Genomic DNA, 24718 nt, shown 5'->3' on the forward strand with positions numbered 1-24718 from the left:
TTTGAAAAGCGGTGTAGCGGTCAAGACCAGACCTCCGTGCAGCGGCGGCGGCATCAACACTATTTGCGGGATCGAGGAATAAGACAGAATTTAACTGGATCTCAACACGCAATTAACAATACGATTGGCAAATCACACTGCAGGCAATGCGTTTTTACAATAAGCTGCTGTTAGCAACAAGGGACAGGCTATGATGACCATGTCGCCACTGAGAAGCGAAATACCGTCATGACAATGGGAGCATGACGTAGGATTTGTTTTATTTCTTCTCGGTGCGTTTGTTTTGTACAACGTTTTGGATATAGAAATGGGAACAGCATTGCCACCCCCCATGAAGAATCAGATAACCAATATGGAAGAGTGGCCTTAATTTTTACTTGGACGACCGGCGAAAACCCAGTGGTTAAGTTGTTGTGAATGTGAACTCATGGAGCAGACGTCTGGACGATTTCATACCGTCCAGGTTTTCAGAGCATAAGATGAATTCTTTTCTTTTTTCCGAGGCTTCATCCATTCCTGGTGCTGCTGCCATCCCTGTTAATATTGCCTCGGTCGCTGGACCTGGAGTAACCACTGCCCTGCGTAATGATTTGGGCTCCAACATCCATGTGTTGAAAACGCTCAACCTCCGATTTCGTTGTTTTCTTGCCAAAGTCCATGAATTAGAACGCAGGAATAAATTACTAGAGACTCAACTACAACAGGCTGTACAACAAGCTCGCTACAAAGCACTTTTCAGTCGTGATCAGGCCACTCAAACGTTTGACACTGCCTTGAACCTTCCCATAGCGGGCCACCTCAGACAGTCGCGGCTCCCTGGTACGATATGGAATTTCACGCATTTGAGAAGACATGGGGAACGGTTCGAAACTCTCCACAGCCCTGGAGTTTCATGGATGCATCCGGATGGGGTTGGGGTTCAGATCGACACCATCACCCCAGAACTGCGGGCTATATACAACGTTTTGGCCAAAGTCAAGCGAGAGAGAGATGAATACAGAAGACGGTAAGTCCTTGACTGAGTAATGTGTAGCACCGTGAAGGAACCTTTACATCATGTGTAGGACAATAGTCTATTCGGGAAGTGAAGGCTTATAATACTGAAAGAAATCATAAGCCTGACCATATCATCATTGAGATATGGTCCATGACAACATGACCAATTGTAGCAAACCATAGGCCTACACAGCACTCAACACACACTATCTTCCTAAGGGACCATTTGTAGGCCTACCATGTCTGTATGTTCCATGTCATGTCCAGTCATGTCCAAATGTAAATGGTTTCCTCAGTGGGTTTATAGAGCAAGATAAGTGTTTCGACCCACTTGCCATAAAAATAAGTTACCATATAGCATGCTGAAAATCCTTCAATATCCCTACTTTGTGCCCATACCTAAATACTCTCTCTCTCTCTCTCTCACTCTCACACACACTGTCTCCAGTTTATTCAGATCAATATCAACAATATCCTTAATGCTGTTTTAATTCAGTTGTAGTCTGTTTGTCTTAGTCTGGAAAAATCAAAAGAAAGCTCTGACACCTGTCAAAGCCTTCACTCTCTTACATTCAGTAGGCTAGGGAAGCTCAAATGTCCACCAAAAGGGGCATTTCCGTAATCAATCATTTTATAATTTAATTAAACTACTGAGCTCTTGACTTTAGAGGAGAGAAGGTTCCTCACTTTCACACCCTATGTCCTGTGAAACTTAATTTAAGAAATTACTTTTCTTTACTCGGTCACATCTTTGCTTTGTATAGAAAGAGCCCCTCTTTATATTAAAAAAGTTGTAGAAATTATTGGATTATTTACCAGACAATGGAATTGTATCACAAACAACAAGCCTGTTTTAGCTCTACAATATCCCTGGATCCATATCTCCAACCAAAGACATCAGTTCCATATCAACCTAATTGCCATTTGAACAAAACTTGCCACTTTCCTACAGCAAATTAAGAAAAGTTATGTTTTACTAGTAAATATGTATAAAAAACCCTGTTCGTCACAAGGGAGACTAAAGGTATCTTCGTAAAGGACTTAGAAAAAGGTGCTTATCTATCACTATCACCTTAATGTGACAGCTCTCACAATACTGTTAGAAATCCTAGAGAAAGCTTTTCTGTTCTTCATCTCTCTGGAAATTTCCCAACTTGTCCTTGTTGTTAAGGCCCTGGGCAGAGAACTGAATAACTTAAGCACTCCCCACATCCTGCTATTCATTTCCAGAAAGTCCAAACTCTCATCGGGGTTGTAGCAGCTCCCCCTCCCCCACAGTGTCCTGAAGGCTCAAGTATTCATCATATCCTCTGATTCTTCAGGACCTACAATAGCTGAGCTGCAGGATATGAAGAGTAGGGATGCAGTGAAAAGACCAGTAGTGTAGCGATTCATCAGAGCCCAGTCTCCCTGAAGCATTAAAGGAACACCATCACCAAGAAACTGAAGTGTTTTGAACTCACTCACTCTGCTTCTCTCTCTCTCTCTCTCTCTCTCTCTCTCTCACACACACACACACACACACACACACACACACACACACACACACTAGGGCTATCCAAATGTCCTTGTTGTGATGCTGTAGCGGATGTTTTTAACAAACCCCATCTTTCCCTGGTTGCCAGCACCTCTGTCCCTACACTAACAAAGCCTTCAGGAAATGTACACTCATTCTGTGTCCTCCAAAGTGTTGGGATTAACCAGGCGACCAGTATCACCTCAGTTCATCAGTCCACTGATCCTCCCAATGAGCTCTGGTGTTCTCCTCTTGTCTGGGCCTGAAGCCATGAGGCTGTGTGTGTGTCTGTGTGTCTCTGTGTGTGTGTGTGTGTGTGTGTGTGTGTGTGTGTGTGTGTGTGTGTGTGCGTGTGCGTGCATACGTGTGTGTGTGTGTGTGTTTGAGAGGCTCTGTGTTGTGCATGAGAGCTGAGCCGAGCTGACCCAGTCTGGACGGTCCTATTTGCCTTTTCTGTAAATCTCATTGGCTGGCATGGCTGTGTGGTGAGGAAGTATCCTCAGCTGTTCTCAGATTGGGTGGGCACCACCAGCAGCAGCAGCAGCAGCAGTAATGAGCAGTGAGCCCAGTGGCAAAGTGGCAGCTGGCACCTTGCCCAAAGAAGCCAGACTCAGACACCGTTGCCTGCCAGACGCTCATCCTTTTAAATGACCCGCGCTCAGCTGGAAGCTGAACCTTCCAGAGCACTTGAGTCGGGTTCATGCAAGGACCTGTCGAGAGCTACACGTAGTGTATTGTATTGATTGATGATGGAAAGTATACCTTATACAGAAGTGAAAGTTAGCACTGGGAGTGTCTTGATGTGATAGGTTTGGAATTTGGAATGTCATCTAGTTACGTTGCCCAGCAACGCAAAACTATTAAGTTCACATTCTTTGGCAAAGGATCAGACCGCAGTTATAACAGCCTGACCTGCCCTCCATTCATGTTGCCATTAAGATAAGCTATACTTATGTTGTTGCTGTTTGGGGTTGACCGAAAGTCAGAGTAGGCCTGATTTTCACACGCGATGCTTTTGCCTTGATTATAAAGAGAGTCTTGCTTCTCAATGGGAACAACTGAGTTGAAGTGCAATTACACTGAGCTGAATGTTACGACTGTTCCAGAATGATCTGAGGTCTCGTAATGCTCTTGGATGGATAGTGTGCATAAACCCACAGGAGTCACACAGCCCAACTTATCTGGCCTGTGTGTGTGTGTGTGTGTGTGTGTGTGTGTGTGTGTGTGTGTGTGTGTGTGTGTGTGTGTGTGTGTGTGTGTGTGTGTGTGTGTGTGTGTGTGTGTGTGTGTGTGTGTGTGTGTGTGTGTGTGTGTGTGTGTGTGTGTGTGTGTGTGTGTGTGTGTGTGTGTGTGTGTGTGTGTGTGCGCGCGTTCATCTGTGCTTCTTTCCCTGATTTTGCTAAGCTGTCTGGAATGCTTTGTCCGGCCTGTTAAGCTCTCAAAGGGGGCTCACAGGCGTGATGCATACTGACTTCAAGATTTGGAGTTTCTGATGTACAGTACACACCTTGTTTTTTGCAATGGCCATCAAGCCTCTTCTCATCTGCTGTTTTGACAACAGAGCGCCAGAAGTCGTTTTAATCGGCTTGCCTCCACTAACGACAGGCCGGATTTCATCGGTGTGTGGATTGATTTTCTTTCCTTATGAATGTATGTTTCCCTTGGCCATATGGAAATTAGATTGAGTTCATGCCATATATCATAAGCCATAGTCTCACAAGGCTATTCATTCTCTTGATAGCATGGTTTACTGCACACAGTATTTCACTTGTAATCAAAGTCTCTCAACGTTCTTTTTCCCTCCTCCTCTGGAGCAGGGTACTACTGTATTGGATGCCCAAGTCTTTGTTTCAGGCCAAACAGTGCACACTTTTCGGACATGATCTTGTCACCCAAGTGGCCCCTGTTCATCCACTGACCCATGATAAAAGAGCCACAACATTCCTTATGCAGGCTGCGTGATTGGGGGGAGAGAGTGGAGGAATTTGGAAAGGCTTGGCAGTCAGCTCATGTTTTCTCTGTGTGTGTGTGTGTGGTGTGTGTGTGTTTGTGTTTTCTGTGTGCGTGTGTGTTTGTGTGTGTGTGTGACCGAGCGTGAAGCTGTGTGTGAGTCGGCAGCAAAACCAGCAGCCTTATGAGGTAATCCCTTGTGGGAGGAGTGGGATGTTTAACTCACTAGTCACTAGGAGGGCACCCTGTCCTGGACCAGTAGTAGCCTGTCCGAGGGCAGGGAAAGAATGAGTAACCCAAGCCCATGGGACCATCTGTGATAGCCTGGATAGAGACCCAGCTGGTCACTCTGGGTCACTGTGCATCCCCCATAGGCTAACCAGCATTCAAAGAAGCATACAAAGCCATTCAGTCGGTCTCTGATATGATTCATGGAGGCAGCTGACATCATGACCCCCCTCCACCCCCCCTCCATCTCCGGCCGTCATGATTTCATGGCCTTATTTGGTGGTTCCGAGAGCACATTTTGTAAGTGTCTTCATGATTCAGGGAATTCATGTGGACTCATGAACCACAAACAAAAAGGTTGTTGACACAAAGTCTGTGGTGTTTTTTTGTATGTGAAGTTTATCATGGCTGTCTGTTTCCAAAGGAAGCAAGACGTTTTTTTGATTAGATGATTAAAATCATCTTGCTTCTTTATGACATTGCTTTTGTCATCGTCCAATCACTGTTGATTATTCTTTATCGTGCTGGTGTAGGTTTGAGTAGGTTTGAGGGATGTTCCAAAAGTGTGTTGACATTCAGTTAAGTCTTTTTCAGCGTTTTGATAAGATAGCAGTTCAGGTTTGTTTTCATGCACACACACACATTGTCTAAATTTTGTGAAAGACGTCATTTATTTTCTCTCTCTCTCTCTCTCTCTTGATTATCTAACAATTATCCAATCAGTGTGCACATGGTTGACTTAACTCAATACTCTCCAGCCATGCGTGCAGTTTTGGACAACCTCTATTCATTTTATGGACAGTTAGAGTAGCCTATGCATTATGCAATAAATCCAATTAGCTTTCAGCTGAGAAAGTATCAGTGTAGGCCAACTGCACCAAATGCATTTCCAAGTCACACTTAACGCATTTCCCAGCATGCACTTTACAGTCTGGCCACAGGCTATCTGCAGGTGCTCATATTATCAACAAACTATCTGTTGACACTCTGTTAACCTTAATGTACAGCTAAGGGTAAGGTTAGGGGTTGGATTCGGTTAAGGTGATATTCAGTAATTGTACAACAACCATTTCACATACTGAAGTTGAATATCAACAGATGATCTGGTAAGTCTCTGTGAGTGGAGTTTCCAAGTAAATGTTTTTCTCATTATAATTTAAAAACAAAATGTTTAATGTTTTAATTAATGAAACAAATGCATAAGGCATATTCATCTTAGATGTATGACTAGTGACGCATTTATAAAGAGATTTTTAAAGAATTTAGCGACTAAATTCACAGTGTCACTAACTGTGTGTGTGAGACAGAGTCCATGTGTGCATGTGCATGTGTGTTTTGGATGAAGGATGGATGATCGGAAGAGTGCACACACACACACACATGTTTACTCTTCAGTGGCCAAACAGAGCCCGCAGTGTTTGTGAAGGGGAGGAGAAGGAGGAGGAGGAGAAGGGGAGGGTGAGCGAGATCTGACTAGTCCACCCTTACCATCCCTTGGCCTCTGTGCAGCTAGTTCACACTGCACAGTTTGCTGCCCTTTCACTAAATGTCAGGCACGTCCAACAGGTTCTCACACACAAGGCATTCCGCACCTTGGTGAACAGCCCTTACACAAATCACTGACAGACGTATGTGACCGGAATAAACACCGGCATGTTATTTTAATGATGATGCCGCTGTGTGAAATATTTTTGGTTCCTTTTGTTCATTTCTTTTTCATCCATTGTATTTTTTGGGCCACACGGTTGCCATTTTCGCTAAAAACACAAACCTCCCACTAAGGTCACACTGTATGTACGTATTACATTCACATTCATTCACTTACCACATACTTTTATCCAAAGCAATTTTTAGTTCTGATGTTTAATTAGTAGTCCTATATGTGCTCTCCTGCAATCAATCCCATGATGTTGGCTCTCGCATCGGGCATCTCAGGAAACACACATGCGGCAGCAACAGCAGCAGTCTAATGGACCAGGGCAGTGCCCAGCCCGCAGGAGGGCTGTAGTATAAAATCATTGACCCGTATCTGGGAGATCAATGACATGCGGCCTGAGTCCTCTTCCGCCCATCCTCTCATGATTTAGCTCGGCTCTCTCTGTTGAAACTGGGTCACGGCAGACACGGATGTTAGACTGGTCTAAGACCATATGGAAATGAAGTGTGGAGGTATGCGTTCGGCTACAGTATGCAAAGCAGTCATCATTACGGAATGAATCTTAAAGGTCAGCAAAGAAAGAATTTCATGGGAATTTCTTTTTGTCTTATATTTACCCACAACCTATGTCATCACACAAGATACATAGATAAAGGCAGACATGGCAGAGTTGTTCAAATATAGATAGCTATTATGGCCACAATCTATCTGATGCTGCCCGCTGTATTGTCCTGGCTGACACACTCACAAACAGGCCTGTCTTAATGTGATTGCAGTGTGTCTGTTCCTGCATTTCCTGCCCATCAGAGTGAGATATGGAGCACAGACAGAGAGGCATTTGCATGGGTCTCAGATAGGAGCCGCCACACATCTGCGGACATCTGGCGTGATGTGGCATGGTGTCGGCACTGCCTCACAGCCACTGGGATGGGTGGTTCCAAAACAAGCTGTTTACAGCATAAAGGTTGTGAAAACCGTTACTGACATTCATAGTCCCAACCTGTAATTGCTTCGTCATTACCAGATTTTACACCGGTGGCCTTTTGTTTGGTCTGTTATTTGCCTCTAAACAAACACAAACATAAACACAGCTGAAAATAGACTGTTCAGAGAGGTATTCTACTGATGCATGACAGAAACCAGTTAAATATTGTTTTCTCAGGTGTACACAGTATGTAATGAAAAACAGAAATAAGTAGTATGGTGTGTAGCCATATATATGATTTTTGCATGCAATACTTAGAGGACATCTTTGCTACGCCCAGTGGTGTTTTTGCTAGTTGTATATCGTACATAAAATACCTAACAGCTCTGTAGTCTATGTCAGGGAGTCTACATCAGTATGCAAGCAACAGCATCAGACGACAGAGCTTTGTTTTCCTTGCCTTCCATTGATCAGGAGGCAGAGTGTGTGTGTCTGTGTCTGTGTCTGTGTCTGTGTGTGTATGCAACAGAGAGAGAGAGAGAGCAAGTAAGAGAAAGAATACCAAAGGATCTGCAGCATGGCCTTGGCCACTGCCTTTGGGCTGAAATGGTGCTTTTATTAAGCTGTGTTTTGAACTTCCTTCCCTTTGGAGGATGCACACCACTTGTTTGTGTTGTTGTATGTTCCAGTGTGGAATAGTTGTTTTTGGAGGCCTTTAATCGAAGCCAAGTGGCCTGTTACACTCTCCCACAACACCCGAAGATGCCTTGACATGTCCTCCTAAGGTTGCAACTGTGTTGTGTCTGTCCTTTGTGTGAATTACTGGCCAGTGAGTCCCAGGCACCAAACCCGTCAGGATAGTATGCTACATCGTATATTTCCAGCTGAGACAGGCTGGGGAGTGCAGTCTGAATGGGATTAAGTATGTGGGGGCAGTATGTGTTAAGACTGAGGTCCTTTGACAGACAGTGCGTAGAGGCGTCTCCGTGGGTCAACACATTGTAATTTACTGTCTCCCCTCTTCTGCTTTCAGTAAACATCCCTCTCTGCTTCTGCCTGAAAGCAGTCTAGCTGAAGGGGATTATTTCAGAGAAGCCAAATGGTCTTTTTTTAATACCAAAGGGGTTTTTAGAGCTTCTTGGTTTTGGCTTGTCCTGGGTGATCTATGCTGAGGGAATGATTTCATCAGCAACTCTGATGTTTCATTTATCTTCCAGTAAAAGGAATGTCTGAACTTACCAAATAAATAAAGTTGTTTTTGTGAGCTCAGTCATAGAAATGGAAAGTAGCACTATTTCCAACTTTCATATTTTCTTTACAAAAATGTGCTATTATGTTTGCTTTATGGAAATTGCTATATGTTGGTAAGTACCTCAAAAAGCGGTGCTCTGCTTTTTGTATAAAGAGTGTAAAGCATAATTGACATGAAAAAAATGTAACAATTAATGCCATATAAAAGCAGTTATAACAGGTATTCTCTGTCATGCTCCGACCTTTTGATATTGTAGTTCTTTTGAGAGGCACTACTGCCAAGCCAAGGATTGTGTGGATAATTACCAGATCTGTGTTGTCAGTCTTCATTCTTTGTCCATTAATACTGTACACCCACACTCACTCTCCCTGCTTTAGAATGCTTTGTGGGCACTCACAGTTCAGGCATTAGGGTTATGAATCCCAACCGTTGAGGGTGTGCCCCAGCATGCAGGTGTGCAGCAGCAGCAAACACACGTTTGCTCACAGCTCTCTAATGTGCTGCGCTCATATATATGAAGCCTCTCGAAAGCATGACAAGCTCAAGTGTTTGACTTTGTGGGCTGTTCATTTGCAGAGCGTTTGTTTTGTTTCCAATGGCCCTCCATTAGCTCTCTGCTGTCATGACTGCGGCTTTCAGTCAGCGAGCGGCTGTTCTGATGTGAGGCCATAATAAATAGTTGATGGCTCAGAGCGGCTCAGTCTTCTGTCACTGCCTTGTCTCATTTGAGATACACAGGAGTGGTTTATATGGTGTGTTTAAAGCATCCATCTTCATATACTGATGTATCCACACAATCATGGACTTGCGCGTGTGTGTGTGTGTGCGTGTTCTCACACACCCATCGTTGTTAAGGATCATGATCTAATATGCCAAACATGTTTGCAGAGTGATTGACGCCGTAGCACCGGAGTGATGGATTTTGCCTGCATTTCCAGTAACCTCTCTGCCCTTTTACGAGCCTTAGTCACACAGTCAAGGCCCTGAACACTTAGTCATGGGAAGCCGAACTTAACAAAGAACTGTTACGCACTGCAGTTGCTCATTGCATGCATTTTCCACCTACTCAGTGTCCAATGACTGAGGATAGGGCTTTTGTACCATCTGGTCATACGCTACATGCTAACTTTGACTCAGCTGGTATGGTGATGACCTTGAGTGCAAACAACAACAACAACAACAACAACAACAACAGCAACAGGCATGTCAGTGCTAGCAAACAACAACAACAACAACAACAACAACAACAACAACAGCAACAACAGCAACAACAGTCCAGGCATGTCAGTGCTAGGCAGCTATCTGTGACTATGACCGTATCTGTGACTGAGCTGCTCCTATTTACCCAACATTCCTGTGCTTTTTAGCGCCTGTGATCTCTGTTACCCGACTCCCCAGGGATCCTGTACAGGTTGCTCTAGTTTCCACACAAGGGGCAATTCCAATAGCCCAGGTAGCCTTTGTACACAAGCCAGGTCTAAGGAGCATTGTGTTGTAATGTACAGGACGCTCATTTATCTGCCCCCCCCCCCCCCCCCAAGCTGTGTGAGATGGGGAAACACAGTGGATGTGTGTCTGAAAGAACGCAGGTGGTCTCAGGCACAGCAGAATGTTCTAGGAGTTCTTTGAATGGCTTTTCAGGATGTAAGGGATCATTTCTGTAAGCCTCCCCTCCCCCAAGCATTGTGAAGTGACTTAAGTAGGATAGGACACGAAGAGAGGATGTGGTGAGAAGGATACCATCTTTTCTTACATCATGGCATATGAACCCAATAGCCTCTGTATTCCTAAGTGGATCTTTTCGTGTAAGAGGGACTAAAAGGAGTTAACACATTTTCACATATTTAAGTATTTTTTCATACTCTACCAATATTTTGACAGAGTGATCTCTAAAAGCTATTTACATTCCTAATTAGATGGAGCTGCTGTTTTGAGCATTCCTACCCTGTAACATGGTGTCCGTGTTGTAGGGGAAAATGAGAGGAGTCACATCACGTCCTTCTGACCTTGAGAGGCTGTCCAGTCAGCTCCACTGATCCTGATCCGGGGAGGCAGAGGGAGTCCCAGCCCCCAACACCCCCCCCCCCCCTGTTCACACAACACACATGTCCACCTCATGCCTCTCTCTCTCTCTCTCTCTCTCTCTCTCTCTCTCTCTCTCTCATGTACTCTTTCCCCCTCTCTCTTTCTCTCCCTCGCTATCTCTCGCTATCTCTATAAGGATTCAAATGCCTGACATCTCTATCATAGGGATATAAACCTTGTAATCTATGTAAACTCTAAAATGGATATCAACATGAAACCAAAAGTCTTGATTGGACTTCAGCGTAGCTGATTTGTTTTATTATACCCTTTGATCTGATTTCCATACTAAAGATTAATTGTGTACCTTCTATATCAGTCTCCCCAGCATTTTGCAAATCATTAGCTAACAATGCTTCTGCTTCACAGTGGATACCTCTTAATCTACCAAGAGGAACGCTAACGTAGCTAACAGTCCTTTATAAATGACCCCCTGTCAGCACTTGCTTATTGGTGTACTTGGCAAGTCTGGTCCTAGTGGGCTTTAACAATCCATCCCCACACACACGCAGCCTCCCCACAGACTGACCAGAGACCAGTTGTAATCCTATGGTGCACGAGAGAAATGAATAGAAAGAGTTCTTCCAGTAATAAGCTAAGCAGAGCAGTGAGAGGGTGAACCCGTCACCAGTGACTGCTCCTAGTCTTTCACTGGAGCAGACAGACCAGACCCCTATACTGGGCAAAGAATTGTGTCTGCTGAAGAGACCACAGGCTGGGGCTTTGACCGAGTTGAGTCCTTAAGAGTCCTCTAAGAAGACCATTGTATGATTGATTTTATTCATTTTTGTCTTTTACATTTGTTGATAACACACTGCAGCTTATTGAAATGGGGCATACTGTAGGCACCCAAGGCAAAAATCTGGGCACTGAGTCAAAATACACTTTTGCTGAATGAAATTAAATATAGCCGATCTGCCTTGCCAACTGTGGGAAAGCTAGCCGTCCTGATCTGCCAGCTCAGTATGTATTGCTGCTGCTAGCCTACTGATGTCTGCCACCATGAAAAGGAAGTGATGTATTACTTCTTTATAGGAAGTGACCTCACCATCCCACCCATGTGGTTGTTGCCAGGATGGATCTTGCCTGACGTAGTCAGTTGGGAGCACACTGAGAAAGATGCCTTTTCCTTGATTACACAACAGTGAAGCTCATGTTAAATCACTGTCGCAGTTAAGAACCTTGCCACCACCACTGCCACAAGAACATGGAGTCTAGCGCAGCATGACCTTCAGCCTGACAACACCAGACAAAAGAGAACGACTCAAATTAATTGAACTGAGTAGTGGCTCAGAGATGCCGAGACCCCTTCAGTTTTATGAAGTTGTTGACGTGGTTTGTTGTGTTCTTACGCTGCCATGGTGATCGCGAGTAAGGCCTTGTGTTTTCCATTCACAGTAAGGAAGAGAAGGACTGTTTGTGCCCTGGTCCCTTGTCATTCTAAGCTGCCTCATTTGTTTCATTGCACTCTGATCTGTTTCCAGGTGTACACTAGCTCACTGATACACTAGCTCACTGATACACTCTGAAATGTGGTCTGGAGAGAGCCACAAGAGAGAAATTCGCCGAAATTGTCTGAAAAGATGCTACCAGGAACTAAACAGTTACAACACAAAGTTTTTGAGACAGATATGTGTGAAATGAATGATTAATGCAAAATCTTTGATCAGATGTTTTTTTAATTTATTTTAATGAAAGGAAATTTTTGAGAGCAATGTTTTATTGTATGTCTAATGACTCTCTCTCTCTCTCTCTCTCTCTCTCTCTCTCTCTCTCTCTCTCTGTGTCTTCACAGATGGGAGGAAGAGTTGTCCAAACGACAGCAGATGGAGTCTATGGTGGAGACTTTGCAGGAGGTGAGGCCATCCATCTCTCCGTCCATGTATCTTTCAGTGACTTTATTCTTCTGTCACCCATCCATTCTCCTCCCATCAATCTCATTTGAATTTAGTTATGTTGCTTTGCATATTGCTCATATTCCACAGACCACATCCTCTTATAAACCCATTAGTTTTGACCCGTGCAACATATTTACAACACTTTTGAATATAATATTTATAACACATTTGAATAAACAAATATTTGTACCTAACCCCAAAACCGATAACCGCCCACACTCTGGACGCAAATTCATGTGACCAACATGAACAATCAATCTTCTTTTACATGGTATTTAAAAAGAAATGTGACTTAAATTCAGTTTATGGTTATGGTATATTGCAGACACTTTTTTCCAAAGCGACATTATATAAACATTATATGCAAACCAGTTTACCTTGGAAGGTGTGAGGTGCTCGCACACCCACATATTGACCCTCACTAAAGCATCATGGCCTAAAGTATCAATGGCAGGCAGCCTCTCTGCCTCCAGTGTGTCAGCTGCGTTACCTGTCTGTTTTCATTTCGTTGGCCATGTTAACAGGTTAGAGCAGCGTGCCACACTGCCTGAGTGACAGTTCAACAGCTCGAGCCGCACTGAAAACGTGCGCTTGCTAGAAATAGGACCGGCGGGCGCCTATTTTTCACGCGACACACAAGCGTGTTGGAAGCGCCTCCAGCCAAAAGAGGCCGTGAAGAGATGTTTTTAATGGGCCACTGGGACTGGCCACAGCAGCGGTGCACCAGAGACGTTTCTGGTATGAATGCTCACATAAAACGCGACGCAGCAGAGATGTTTCTGGTATGAATGCTCACATAAAACGCGACGCAGCAGAGACGGAACACAGGCGGAATGCACACGCCACGTCGACGGTCTGAATCGGCTGTTAGAGCTGCTGCTGACTGTGGATCAATGCACTTTACTGTAGCCCCCTTATCAGCCTCTGGGTCAGCAGGACTGTAAGAAGCGTTTTGAGTGGCTGCTAAACGGCATCGCATTCCTGGGTTGCGTTTAAGGAAGTGGCCAGTTTTATTTATGGCGCATAGCTGTCCAATGTCCACACGGAAATGGGGTCAATGGTGCCGAGTGGTGACAGGGGTCTTACTATAGATGCTACAAGTTCATATGAGGTAAAAGAAGTAATGTTTGACATTTAGGTAAATGAAAATCAAATAGAAACAATTAAGCAAAATGCTTTTTTATAGAGGATAGCTAGAACAATGAACAATGAAGAAGGAAGAAGATAAATCCCCCCTCCTCCCTATTAATGCTCTGCATCTCCCACTCTCCCACAGAATGCCCATGAGTCGGACTCCATCCAGACGGAGCTCACCGAGAAGGTTGAGCATCTTAAATCGGAGCTGGTGGTCTTCAAGAGCCTCATGACAGATGTGAGTATCCTCCTCCTGTATTCCTCCATGACCAGGCTTTATTGGTCTCTCTCAATCTCTCTCTCTCTCTCTTTCTCTCTCTCTCTTTCTCCCTCTCTCTCCCTTCCTCTCCCTCTCTCTCTCCCTCTCTTTTTCTCTCTCCCTCCCTCTCCCCCCCTCTCTCTCTCTTCCTCTCTCCCTTCCTCTCCCTTTCTCTCTCCCTCTCTCTTTCTCTCTCTCTCTCTCTCTCCCTCCCTCCCCCCCTCTCTCTTCCCCTCTCTCTCTCTCTCTCTCTCTCTCTCTCTCTCTCTCTCTCTCTCTCTCTACCTCCCCCTTTATCTTTTCTCTGCATCAGCACGAGCGCACGCATAGGGTTTCACCGCTCCCTCAGAGGGACTCAGGAATGCTTGAAATGTTTGTCCAAGAGCATCCATTTCACATGCAAAATAACTCACAAGCAGATGTACGGTTATCAGGAAACGGTGACGTTTGCTAGGAATAACACCCCGCCTCTTGTTTGATGGCCTGAGGCGCATTTTAGCATCAACGAGGGAAGATTAGCGATAAACAAATGAACAGCAAAATGACCCAGTAGTCAAGGTCTGCACACATGCTTATTGTTCACTTGTGGTCAGTGGACTTGGCTCCTCGCTTTCTCTCCATCATAAAGCACAGCTGTGGACCAGCCGCTCCCTGGTTTATGAGCCGGAGCAGGAATGCCTGGGCAGTGTTGCCGTGAACAGAGTTACAGAGTCAAGAGAAAGGGACTACACTGACCCCTCGGCTGAATAGCTATCCTTCTCCAGCCACGCCCTGATGAGTGTTTAACTCTTTACGGCTCCCTGTGGGGCCTGGGCCTCTGAAGAAAAGCCATCTGTCTAGTCACCGCAGTTTGAGCCGTAGCAGCTTGACACAAAGTGACAAAGAGCTTCTAGCGCTGTTCCACCTGTTTTAGTGAAACTGTGAACATTGACCCATCATGGCTGTGTGTGTGCATGATGTGTGTGTATATGTGGTCTATTTGTTGTCACTCATGCTAAAGGATCTTCCACAGCGAAAGCTATGGCTCGCTAGGGCCACCCGTTTAAGTCCAGTAGAGGTCGCCAGGAGAATCGTCGAGCTGAAAGTAAGACGTCAACAGTGCCTCGACTCATTTGACAACCCCCCCCCCACCCAAAATGACATGCAAAACTAGTGTGGACCAGTTCACAGTATACACCCTTGCACAATGGAGACGCATACATCCACAGTCTACTGTACAGATGTGATGGCCCCCGAGCAAGGGTGTTCCTACACCCATGGGAAATGATGATGTTTCATAGCCATCTATCCGCCTGGTGTCTGCTCAAAAGCACATGTTTTTCCCCTCCATCACTGACTGACACCACACGGGTCACGTGACCTTGAGCATTTCTGAATCCTGTTCCACATTAGCGAGCAGAACACCCCACCTCCCCACACTAAAGGCTTCATGTGCTCGTACATTATGTCTCCCAGTGAGACATAATGCGATGGTTTGTTTGTGCGTGTGTGTGTGTGGCCGAGACATCTCACCTCACGATGCTGTTTCAAAGGACCCACAACTGAGCTAATCCGGCTTGTGATGAGTGCTGAGGGCTTTTCAAACAGTGCTGTAATGGCAGACACAGTGTTTGAAGTGGTTTCACCTGCTGCTTTGTGTCCTGCTGATGCCATTGCTTCAGTCTGTGAGGTACAGTCTGTTCATAGCATGGGCAGTGGCTACAGACAATGTCCCTTTCATTTGCCCATTTATTTGAAGTCATTTATTTATCTTTTTTTTTTTTTTTTGCAATCAGGACTTTCTCTCTTCTTGTGTAAGAACAGCTAAAGAGCACAATGCTTCAGAGGTTCTTCTTCAGACCCTTAGCTGTAGCAGACTTCATCTCCTGTGGTTTCACAGTACCTGTCCTGATTGTGAAATGGGCTACCATAAGAACATCCCTCTGATTATGCTGACTGTTGTGGCTTCTTACTGTAAGACTATTTTAGGAACACTTTGATTTACAGTGGTGTAACCCCATCAGTTCTCGTCTAACATGCATTCCTTTTCCTTCATTTTTTTAATAGCAAATGTCCGACCTGGACACTAAAATCCAGGAGAAGGCGATGAAGGTGGACATGGACATCTGCAGACGCATCGACATCACCGCTAAGCTGTGTGACGTGGCCCAGCAGAGGAATTCCCAGGACATGACCAGGATGTTCCACGTCGGCCCCACCAGGGCCCCTCCAGACCAGAGCAAGGTACGCTGACCACAGACCAGTTCAAAACCACTGCAGATACTCAGTATAGTGCAGAATCAGACTTGAGCATAGTGCTCTACAAAATGTCAAATAAACAAAAAAATGTTTGTTTGTTTGTTAGTTTGTCCCCAAGTTACCATTAGCTCAATGTTTTTTTTTTTTTTTTTCTGTGGCATCCGGAATGCCTTAGGAATGCATGTTTATTTGTGTAGTTGAAAGGGTCTATTCAGAGAGGAAAGGGACGGGTCCCGAACCAAATCACTGAAGGGTGCATGACAAGTTACTAAGAAGGGATAGTCATAGCTCTACAAGTAGACAGTTGTGCCAGACAGTGTTAAGCATTGGGGATGCATTGCTTATTTTACAGGAGCAATGCACCTCTGTGTGGCATGATTGGAGGGTCCTTGAGAAAAGGACTTTTTTATTATCGGGCAATTCCATGGAAAATCAAGTTTTTTGTAACATCCATAATGCCAATAACATGTGATGGTATGGTATGTGATGTGAATGATAACATGAAATTTGAGCATTTGCTAATTTTGGCTGAAGAATGTACATGAGAAAAAATGCACAAAAAATGAATGTTATCATTCACATCATACAAATGCCAAGGCATTTCACTGGCGTTATGGATGTGACAAAAAGTCAATTTTCCGTGGAATTGCCCATATTATTTGGTAATGCTGCCTTACGCTTCAAAATGGATGGATAACTAGAGAATGTACTCTAATTATAAGCATCAGTCACGTTGGCAAAGATTCCATGGATGTTATGTTATTGCAGCGTTTTTTTTTAAGTGTGCGTCTTGTATTCATTATGTAAGTACCAATAGGCAGTTTCAGTGCAGTTATGTGAGATCCAAGACAATTTCGCAATTGCAAATCGCAAAACCATGTGTGTGTGTGTGTATGTATGTGTGTGCGCGCATGTGTGTGTGTGTGTGTGTGTGTGTGTGTGTGTGTGTGTGTGTGTGTGTGCGCATGTGTGTGTGTGTGTGTGTGTGTGCGCATGTGTGTGTGTGTGCGCATGTGTGTGTGTGTCTTTGTGTGTGTGTGTGTATGTGTGTGTGTGTGTGCGCATGTGTGTGTGTGTGTGTGTGTGTGTTTCAGGGGGCTGTGGTATGTAGGAGAAAGGAGCCCAAGCCTGGGTCTGATGAGGAGGTCCCTGAGCTGGAGCCGGAGGTCCCTCTGCCTGAGGAGGAGGTGCCTGGCTCCCTCAACATCACGGACGAGATGAAACGCATGCTCAACCAGTTGTGAGTCCACACTCTGCACACACATGCGTTTCATTACATTAGCATTACAAACAGTACAACATGAACATCATAAACATGCTATGGGGCTGGTGTTGGCATTTCTGTAGAATTCCTTGGTTTAAAACATGAAAGTTGAATCATTATCACACGAGTTGTTCCAATACCCTCAAGACAGGTAACTGTCTACAATGTTTGCTCTCTGTCTGTAGGGGGTCAATGAGTTGTCTGTAGTGCAATTGTAGAATTGTTGTGCCATCATGTGGTCATGAGGGGTAATTGCATATTTTGGTGCTGACCAATGACTGGGAACATTGGTGCTGAATTTTACATCAGATTTTCATTGACTCCATAGAATCTCTCCACCAGCGTAGATATTTGTTGCATATCTGTACATATCCCCCCCAATACACAGCACATTGTCTCATGAGGAAGCTTCTCCAACACACATATTGCACGCTGCCCTCTCCCTACATACACAGCACACTATCCCATCTCCCTTGTCATCCCCCCAACACACACACCAAGACCCCTGGCAGTTGGGTTAGCCCCTTGAGCCGTGGATCTGCCCAAGGTTTCTTCCTTGGTAAGGGAGTTTTTCCTTTCCCCTGTTGCTCTTGGGTGCTCCTTGTTGGTGCCCCCCCCCCCAATCCCAATCCTCCCCCACCTTTCTTATGCAGCCCTTGCCACTTAATCTACTAAACCCCTCTTCTACTTTTTACCCCCCCCCCCTCATAAATGCACAAATAGGCTGACACCAGACATAATTTCACTGCATTTCTTACATCCAGTAACTATATGCATGTGACCATAAACTTCCTTGTATCCTTGTATCCTTGTATCTGTCCCCTGTCTCGTGTTTGTGTCTATACTTTGGTGATCTGTCTTCCTGTTCCCTTCTGTTGTCCTGTAATCTCTCTCTCTCTCTGTCAAAGAACCTTTGTATTTGTTTACCTTTTGTGTGTGTGTGTGTGTGTTATTTCCTCTCTTCCTCCTCTCCTCCTTTTCTTCCCATTCTCTCCATCTCTCCGTGTTCCTCTCTCTGACATGCAGAAGTGTTTCAGATAATTCCTTTGTTGCCAGGCGGGAGACGTTTGAATTTGACGACGACTGCGACAGTCTGGCCTGGGAGGAGACTGAGGACACGCTCCTGCTGTGGGATGACTTCTGCAGCTACAGCTCCCCTGTCCCGGCCGCTGCTATGGCCTGCAATGGTCATGGAGATGCCCCAGACACAGTAAGTGAGACGTTACTAAGAGAGTGGGTATATTAAGAAAGTAGGTATATTATTTACCTTAAAGGGACGTTACAAAGAAAGTAGGTATATTATTTACCTTAAAGGGACATTAATAAGAGAGTAGGTATATTATTTACCTTAAAGGGACGTTACAAAGAAAGTAGGTATATTATTTACCTTAAAGGGACATTAATAAGAGAGTAGGTATATTATTTACCTTAAAGGGACATTAATAAGAGAGTAGGTATATTATTTACCTTAAAGGGACATTACTAAGAGAGTAGGTATATTATTTACCTTAAAGGGACATTACTAAGAGAGTAGGTATATTATTTACCTTAAAGGGACATTACTAAGAGAGTAGGTATATTATTTAGGAAAAGGAACTCCAGGAAATTGCGCCATCCATTAGATCATAGATCCCCATGGACATGACTAGTGGCTAACTCTTCCCTGTCACAGACATTTCGCTGGTTAACTGATCACTGAAATTGACTAAAAGTCCATATTGTGTTTGTGAGGTTTCTAGTGCATTTGTATGGGTAGAACATAGCTTTGCTCTATGGTTTTAAACAACGTGTTTTTTTCTCCTAGGTGTCCACTGATGCAAGCCTTGGCAGTTTGATTGATGAGACCGAAACGCTGTTCAAGGACAGAGAGAAGGAATACCATGAGACCATTGGACAGATTGAGGTGAGTGCAGCTCCTTTATGGTTAGTGCATCCATGTTGGAAGTGTGATCCGATATGGTGATGTGCTTGAATTAATGTGTCCAGTCCTCAGAGAGTCATAAGGCTCATGTAGAGCATTCTGGCACATTTTCTTTAAGCTCCCACAAGAACCCATGAGAAGCTAGCCTGGGTGAACCCAGACGGACCTGTTAGCAAATTTAAATTTGCTCTTTAGGTCACTCAGGAAGTTCAGAAAGGGGCATCAATGGGATCCTTTCCAAATGAGCAGGTTCGTCTGGGTTCAGCCAGGCTAATGAGAAGCAGGCATGTGCACACAATGTCTTCTGGCATGCTGTGAAATAGGACACACAGGAACACGCATGGAAAGCCAATTCAAACAAGAGTTATCAGTTGTATCTGCATGGGTGTCTCGGAGATGATGGTTTGTAAAGACGCCCTGTGATCATGATGTGAATCTCCACACAGTGAGATATAGAGACTAACTAATAAGGAAGACACTGCCATTACTAAGTGTACTGTACATGTACTTAACAACACTAGTCTAGCCACTCTGCCATATTAGAGGGATTAGTGAATCTCCACACAGTGAGATATAGCAACTGTGGCTAAGACAATGCCATTACCAAGTAAGCACACATGTGCTTGTCAGCACTCTGCCGTTCTAGTGAATGCCAGCTCTGACCATTAAAATACTATGACTGTGTGCAAAATGACTACAACATTTGAAGAACCCATAAAAGGATGAACAGATTATCTAACATACATCATACATCTAACACTCATCTCTCCATCCCATTCCCTGTCCGTCCTCAGCTGGAGTTGGCCACAGCCAAGAACGATATGAATCGGCACCTGCACGAGTACATGGAGATGTGCAGCATGAAGCGCGGGCTGGATGTGCAGATGGAAACATGCAGGAGACTAATCAAGGGGTCTGAGCCCAATGGGGCCAACGGCAGGTGTGTGCAGTGGACAAGGGTGGACTGGGGGGGGGGGTGTATTTACATTTCTTTTTTTTTTTTTAAGTATATTTTTTTGCCCTTTTATGCCTTTAATTGACAGGATAGTAGAGAATGACAGGAAGTGAGTGGGAGAGAGAGTCGGGTGGGATCCGGAAAGGACCACGGGGCGGGAATCGAACCCGGGTCGCCGGCGTACGGTGCAGGTGCCCCAGCCAGTTGCACCACGGCTGGGGCCTGTATTTACATTTCTACCAAGATGTGTGCTGTCATGTGCTGTGACATACATTTACATAGACACTTAGGCGGGGATCACACTGACCAGCGGCAAGCGGCAGGTTTCCTATTGTTCTCTAGGGTTCGGCAGCGGAACGGTGGCAGCGCTAGCGTTATGCTAGCGTTGACCAAGCTGAGCGTTGAACTCGGTTCAACTTTCAAAGCGCAACACTAGCATATTCAATTGTCAGTTTAGGCAAACCGTTTGTGTTGCTTAGGAACGATAGATAGAATTTATTATGGTCTGAGCGTTGCGTTACGCTTGCCGATGGCCAATGTGATCCCCACCTTACACATGCATAGTCATCTTTTATCCATGGGCAAGGTGGAGCAGTGGTACCCTGGAAATCCAGAGTTCTCGCGAGAGCACAATGGAATTGTTTCTGTGAGACACTCTGGCAATGAGCAATGATGCACGTTACTTTTCCCCCTTGAATCCCGGGGAACCAACTAAACTGATGAAGACAGTGCTGCAATGTTGGAGGACAGTAAATAGTGGTCGTAGTGTTATCCGATTGCGTCGAAGTCCGAAATAATTTAGAGTAAACATGTCTAGTGTTATCCAATTGCGTGCAGTGAGATTTTTGAATGCATGCTTGTTGCCGCCCCTCGAGTTGGGCCATTACATTGTTCGTGGCCAGACCCTTAATCTTTCTAGATTACCAGGGTCTGGATTTTCCAGGCTAGAGCAGTGGTGCCCGGGATGCGATTCCCAAACCTTCCATTTGGCGAGTCTATGTCACTTTGGATAAAAGCGCTCTGCTAAATACCAGTAAAGTTTAACTTTAACCATTGAAAACAAGATAAGAAAAGAGAGCAAGATTGAGTTTTAGTAGTATCTAATTTATAGACTTTCTTCCCCAGAGAGATTAAATCTGTTTGAAATGTCAGTTATCATGTGAACCATGTAATGAAGCACTTCACTTCAATACAGTGTGATTGCACAGTGTTACTGTATAACTGTAGCGTTCGTTGTCACTGCTGCAGGAGTTCTCCCTCGTTCAGCTCTGTAGCCAGCAGCGACTCAGGGAACACCGACGACATCCAGGATGAACTGGAGAAAGACGGAGACAGAGACGGCGAGAAAGAGGGAGAAAAAGACGGTGGGGGAAATGGAGAGAGTGATGGACAGAGAAATGGTGCCCAGGAAGGAGCGACCGCGGAGGGAGAGAAACCAAGCGGAAGTGGACAGACAGAGACGGACACAGAGACACCGAAGGAAGAGGAGGAGGAGGAGGAAAAGAAGGGTCAAACAGATGAGGACGCGAGCAGCAGCTGATGCCTCTAACCATATCCACACTCCACAACTCAGTATCCAAAACCTTTATCTCTATTTTTTCACAGGACTTCAAAGGAGTCTTACTGACTCCTAAATGCAAGTGTTGGTGCTTTAAAAAAAGAATGATAAAGAAACTCTTTGGGAACAGATTGAATCTCCTGCTTCAGAGGCTTACAACAGGCTAAAGGCAGACGAGATGGTGTTTCAGCTGCAGGCTCCTTCTCACCTGCAGTGCAATGGCATGGCGACATACACACACACACACACCATTCACTCCTCTGGGGTTGCAGCTGCCATTATGGCCCAGTTAACATAAACAAAGAATGTCCGACACAGTACGACACCGTCATTGTCAGTCAAAGGAAGGCACCTTTGGCATAATGTTTTGACATTGACTTTGACAGGTGTGAATCACCCATGCAGAGAACATCTAGTGATGGTGTGCGGAACGTCCTTCTTTTGTGTTCACCTTTGTTTGGTGTACGCATTGTAAGCTGAACCATACTGGCAGCTCAACACACATCAGAGTTACAGTCACTGTTAATAAACCGTTCACTATCACCTGTAAAGAGATCTGCTATGGCTACCTGACTATCTGGTAGGCACCCATCCCAGTCACCTGTAATGTGAAATGTTGAAGACCAATTCAGCCATTTCATTCAAAACACATTCAAGACAATCCTGTCCATATCAAGTTCTTAATTCAGAAAAAAAAAAAAACAATAATCAGGGGATGCTCTCAAAAAAAGGCTCTGTTTTGAGCCGTGTTGCCATGGAAGCGCTAGGTGTGTCCGTGCTGTCGTGTGCTAATGTGTTCAGCACTCACCTGTAGCAGTGCCGCACCCATTCTGGTGCGGCTGCCATCGCTGAACTAAAGAAGCAGTAACACTGTGTACCAAGTACTATGCAATAAGCTTGCCTTATTTTGAAACTAACTTTTCCTGTCAGTGTAAATTCTGTCTCTTTTGTTGCCGGGCAGATTTTTGTTCTGCATTTGTTAACAGAAATGCCTTTTTAAGATGTAGACTTCTCTGTTATGGGATTACGGCCATGAACTGGAAAAGACTCATGTCAGAAGATCTTCATTCTAAAGTTAAGCCCACTGTGCCTACTAATGCCCACGTATACTCCTCTATCTCCGATTTCAATAGCCTTATTAAACTTGTTTATATTAATTTCTGCACATTATAGCTTATTTGGTTGTGTTCTTTACACACCTGCTTTACTTATGTTGAATGTGTTGCTCACATTATTTCACATTGCTTCATAACAATGTGATTACAATTTTCATCAAATCATGGTTCTGAACGTTATAATCAGTATGTTGTCATATGTGATGAATTCTGTCAAGTCCTAGTATTTCTGGGATATGGTTTATAATTTAGCATTACTAGTATAGCATTTTGGCTATAGTTGCCAGTGTACATTTTTATAGCAATCTAGTTTACACCATAAAATATTTTTTTTAATAAGAATTGGAAGGATCCCTGCTATCTGTTTTGTCTTCATGAACAGAGCTTTCAAAAAATGACCTCTTCTCCTTTACTGTAGGCTTATTTAAATCTTTAAATCTTTTTAAATGGTTTCCTGTGCCTAACAGTAAATTTTATTTTTAGTCTTCTCTTATTAATTCAGTCTTATCTGCCTGCCTGCACTGTGGCAATCAGGCATGGGAGCAGTTTAAAAAGGGAACTCAGCAGCACTGCAAGATGTCGATTTTCATTTGTTTTTTTGCAGTGTCTGGTTGCGTATAGACAGACATACCTTATGTGTATTTATGTTTTTAAAGGGCTGCCCAGCTTACTGCAGTATGCTTGCATTCAGCTGCAACTTCAGGGGTTTGGTCACTGGAGAAAAATCAAAACAACCTCTGAGGGTATTTTCTAGAATTCTAAAGAATATTAGCCATTCCATTTCTGTCTTCAGCTGAGTTGTCTTTGACCAAGTGTCCTTGACACTGTACTGTTTTATTTCCAAATCTGTACAAAATAGGTTGCCTTTCCTTTGTAATGTAATAATAGAGAGCAAAAAGGGAGAACATATTATAAATAAGTATGTGACTAAGACATTAAGTATGGAGGAGCATGGCTTTGTGATTTGTTTTGAGAATGTCATATGGCAAGAGTTGCCCTCTTTCAGTCTGTTTTGACAGGGTTTTAATAAAATGGTATTTGCTTCTCCACTCTCTCTGTGTATATTTTGACTCATTTACAAAGAGAAGCACTGTGAAACATATATGAACATACTGTTTATGAGTAGCAGGCAGAATAGAGCAACCCTCATTACTAATCTTAAGAAATATTAATTCTGCCCATCAAAGCTCCTTATGGCCACTAGAGGGCACCACACTACATTCATGCACTGCCCCACACTCAGAGATTGGGTCTGGGCCTGCATGGGCCTGTCTGTCTGCCAATGAAAGCTAATGATGTCCGAGTCTTTTTTCTGATTGACCTCACAGTTCAAATATAAACAAATTGTTACATTTATGGTTACAATAAAACTTAGAAAGGTAAGGAGACAAAGGAGAAAAAAAGTATTTTATTTTATTAATTAGTTTGAGCTGTGTTAAAGAGAAACCAATCACTTCTAAAGTTTAAAATAACCCTTGTGTCAGAAAGCAAAAACTATATCAGTGTAGACAGGTCATATACATATTTAAATAAAATATTCTGAACCCCACAAATACCATTGTATATTGAATAATGGGGAAATATATGTGTTTTTCATAACACACAACACATGAAATGTGCATCCATCACCATTCCCTTCCAGTGGGCTTTGGAAAGAAGAATTGTGGTCATTTGTTTAGAACCATCTTGTTTGTCACCATCATATAATTACACAACACATAGGCTACATGAAATTTGCATCTATCTTCTTTTGGACAGGCTTAGGAGAGT

General features: G+C 44.1%; 1 protein-coding gene across 2 annotated transcripts; it reads left to right on the plus strand.

Annotated features, from left to right (window-relative positions):
- Window positions 1-24000, plus strand: iffo2a (intermediate filament family orphan 2a). 2 transcript variants are annotated; one of them, XM_076276409.1, is made up of 9 exons: window positions 1-1006; window positions 12402-12462; window positions 13781-13876; window positions 15944-16120; window positions 17230-17375; window positions 18426-18609; window positions 19204-19302; window positions 20115-20260; window positions 21524-24000. In XM_076276409.1, exons 1-9 carry the CDS (start codon window positions 480-482, stop codon window positions 21813-21815), a joined length of 1728 nt encoding a protein of 575 aa, XP_076132524.1. In that variant the 5' UTR covers window positions 1-479; the 3' UTR covers window positions 21816-24000. The 2 variants fall into 2 exon arrangements, with proteins under 2 accessions (XP_076132524.1, XP_076132525.1); XM_076276410.1 differs by having other exon boundaries at window positions 18456-18609.
- The last annotated feature ends 718 nt before the right edge of the window (window positions 24001-24718 follow it).

The sequence above is a fragment of the Alosa pseudoharengus genome, unplaced genomic scaffold (genome assembly GCF_046254945.1).
Source record: "Alosa pseudoharengus isolate Yale_2024_CS ecotype anadromous, Long Island Sound unplaced genomic scaffold, YU_APseudo_1.1 YU_APseudo_1.1_scf_9, whole genome shotgun sequence".
NCBI lineage: Eukaryota > Metazoa > Chordata > Actinopteri > Clupeiformes > Clupeidae > Alosa > Alosa pseudoharengus.

Bases quoted from the DNA above. Each gene is read 5' to 3' on its own strand.
- iffo2a (XM_076276409.1), top strand. From the start codon at position 480: ATGAATTCTTTTCTTTTTTCCGAGGCTTCATCCATTCCTGGTGCTGCT. The intron at 12,463-13,780 runs GTGAGGCCATCC...ACTCTCCCACAG, and splicing joins TGGTGGAGACTTTGCAGGAG to AATGCCCATGAGTCGGACTC. The intron at 20,261-21,523 runs GTGTGTGCAGTG...TCACTGCTGCAG, and splicing joins CCCAATGGGGCCAACGGCAG to GAGTTCTCCCTCGTTCAGCT.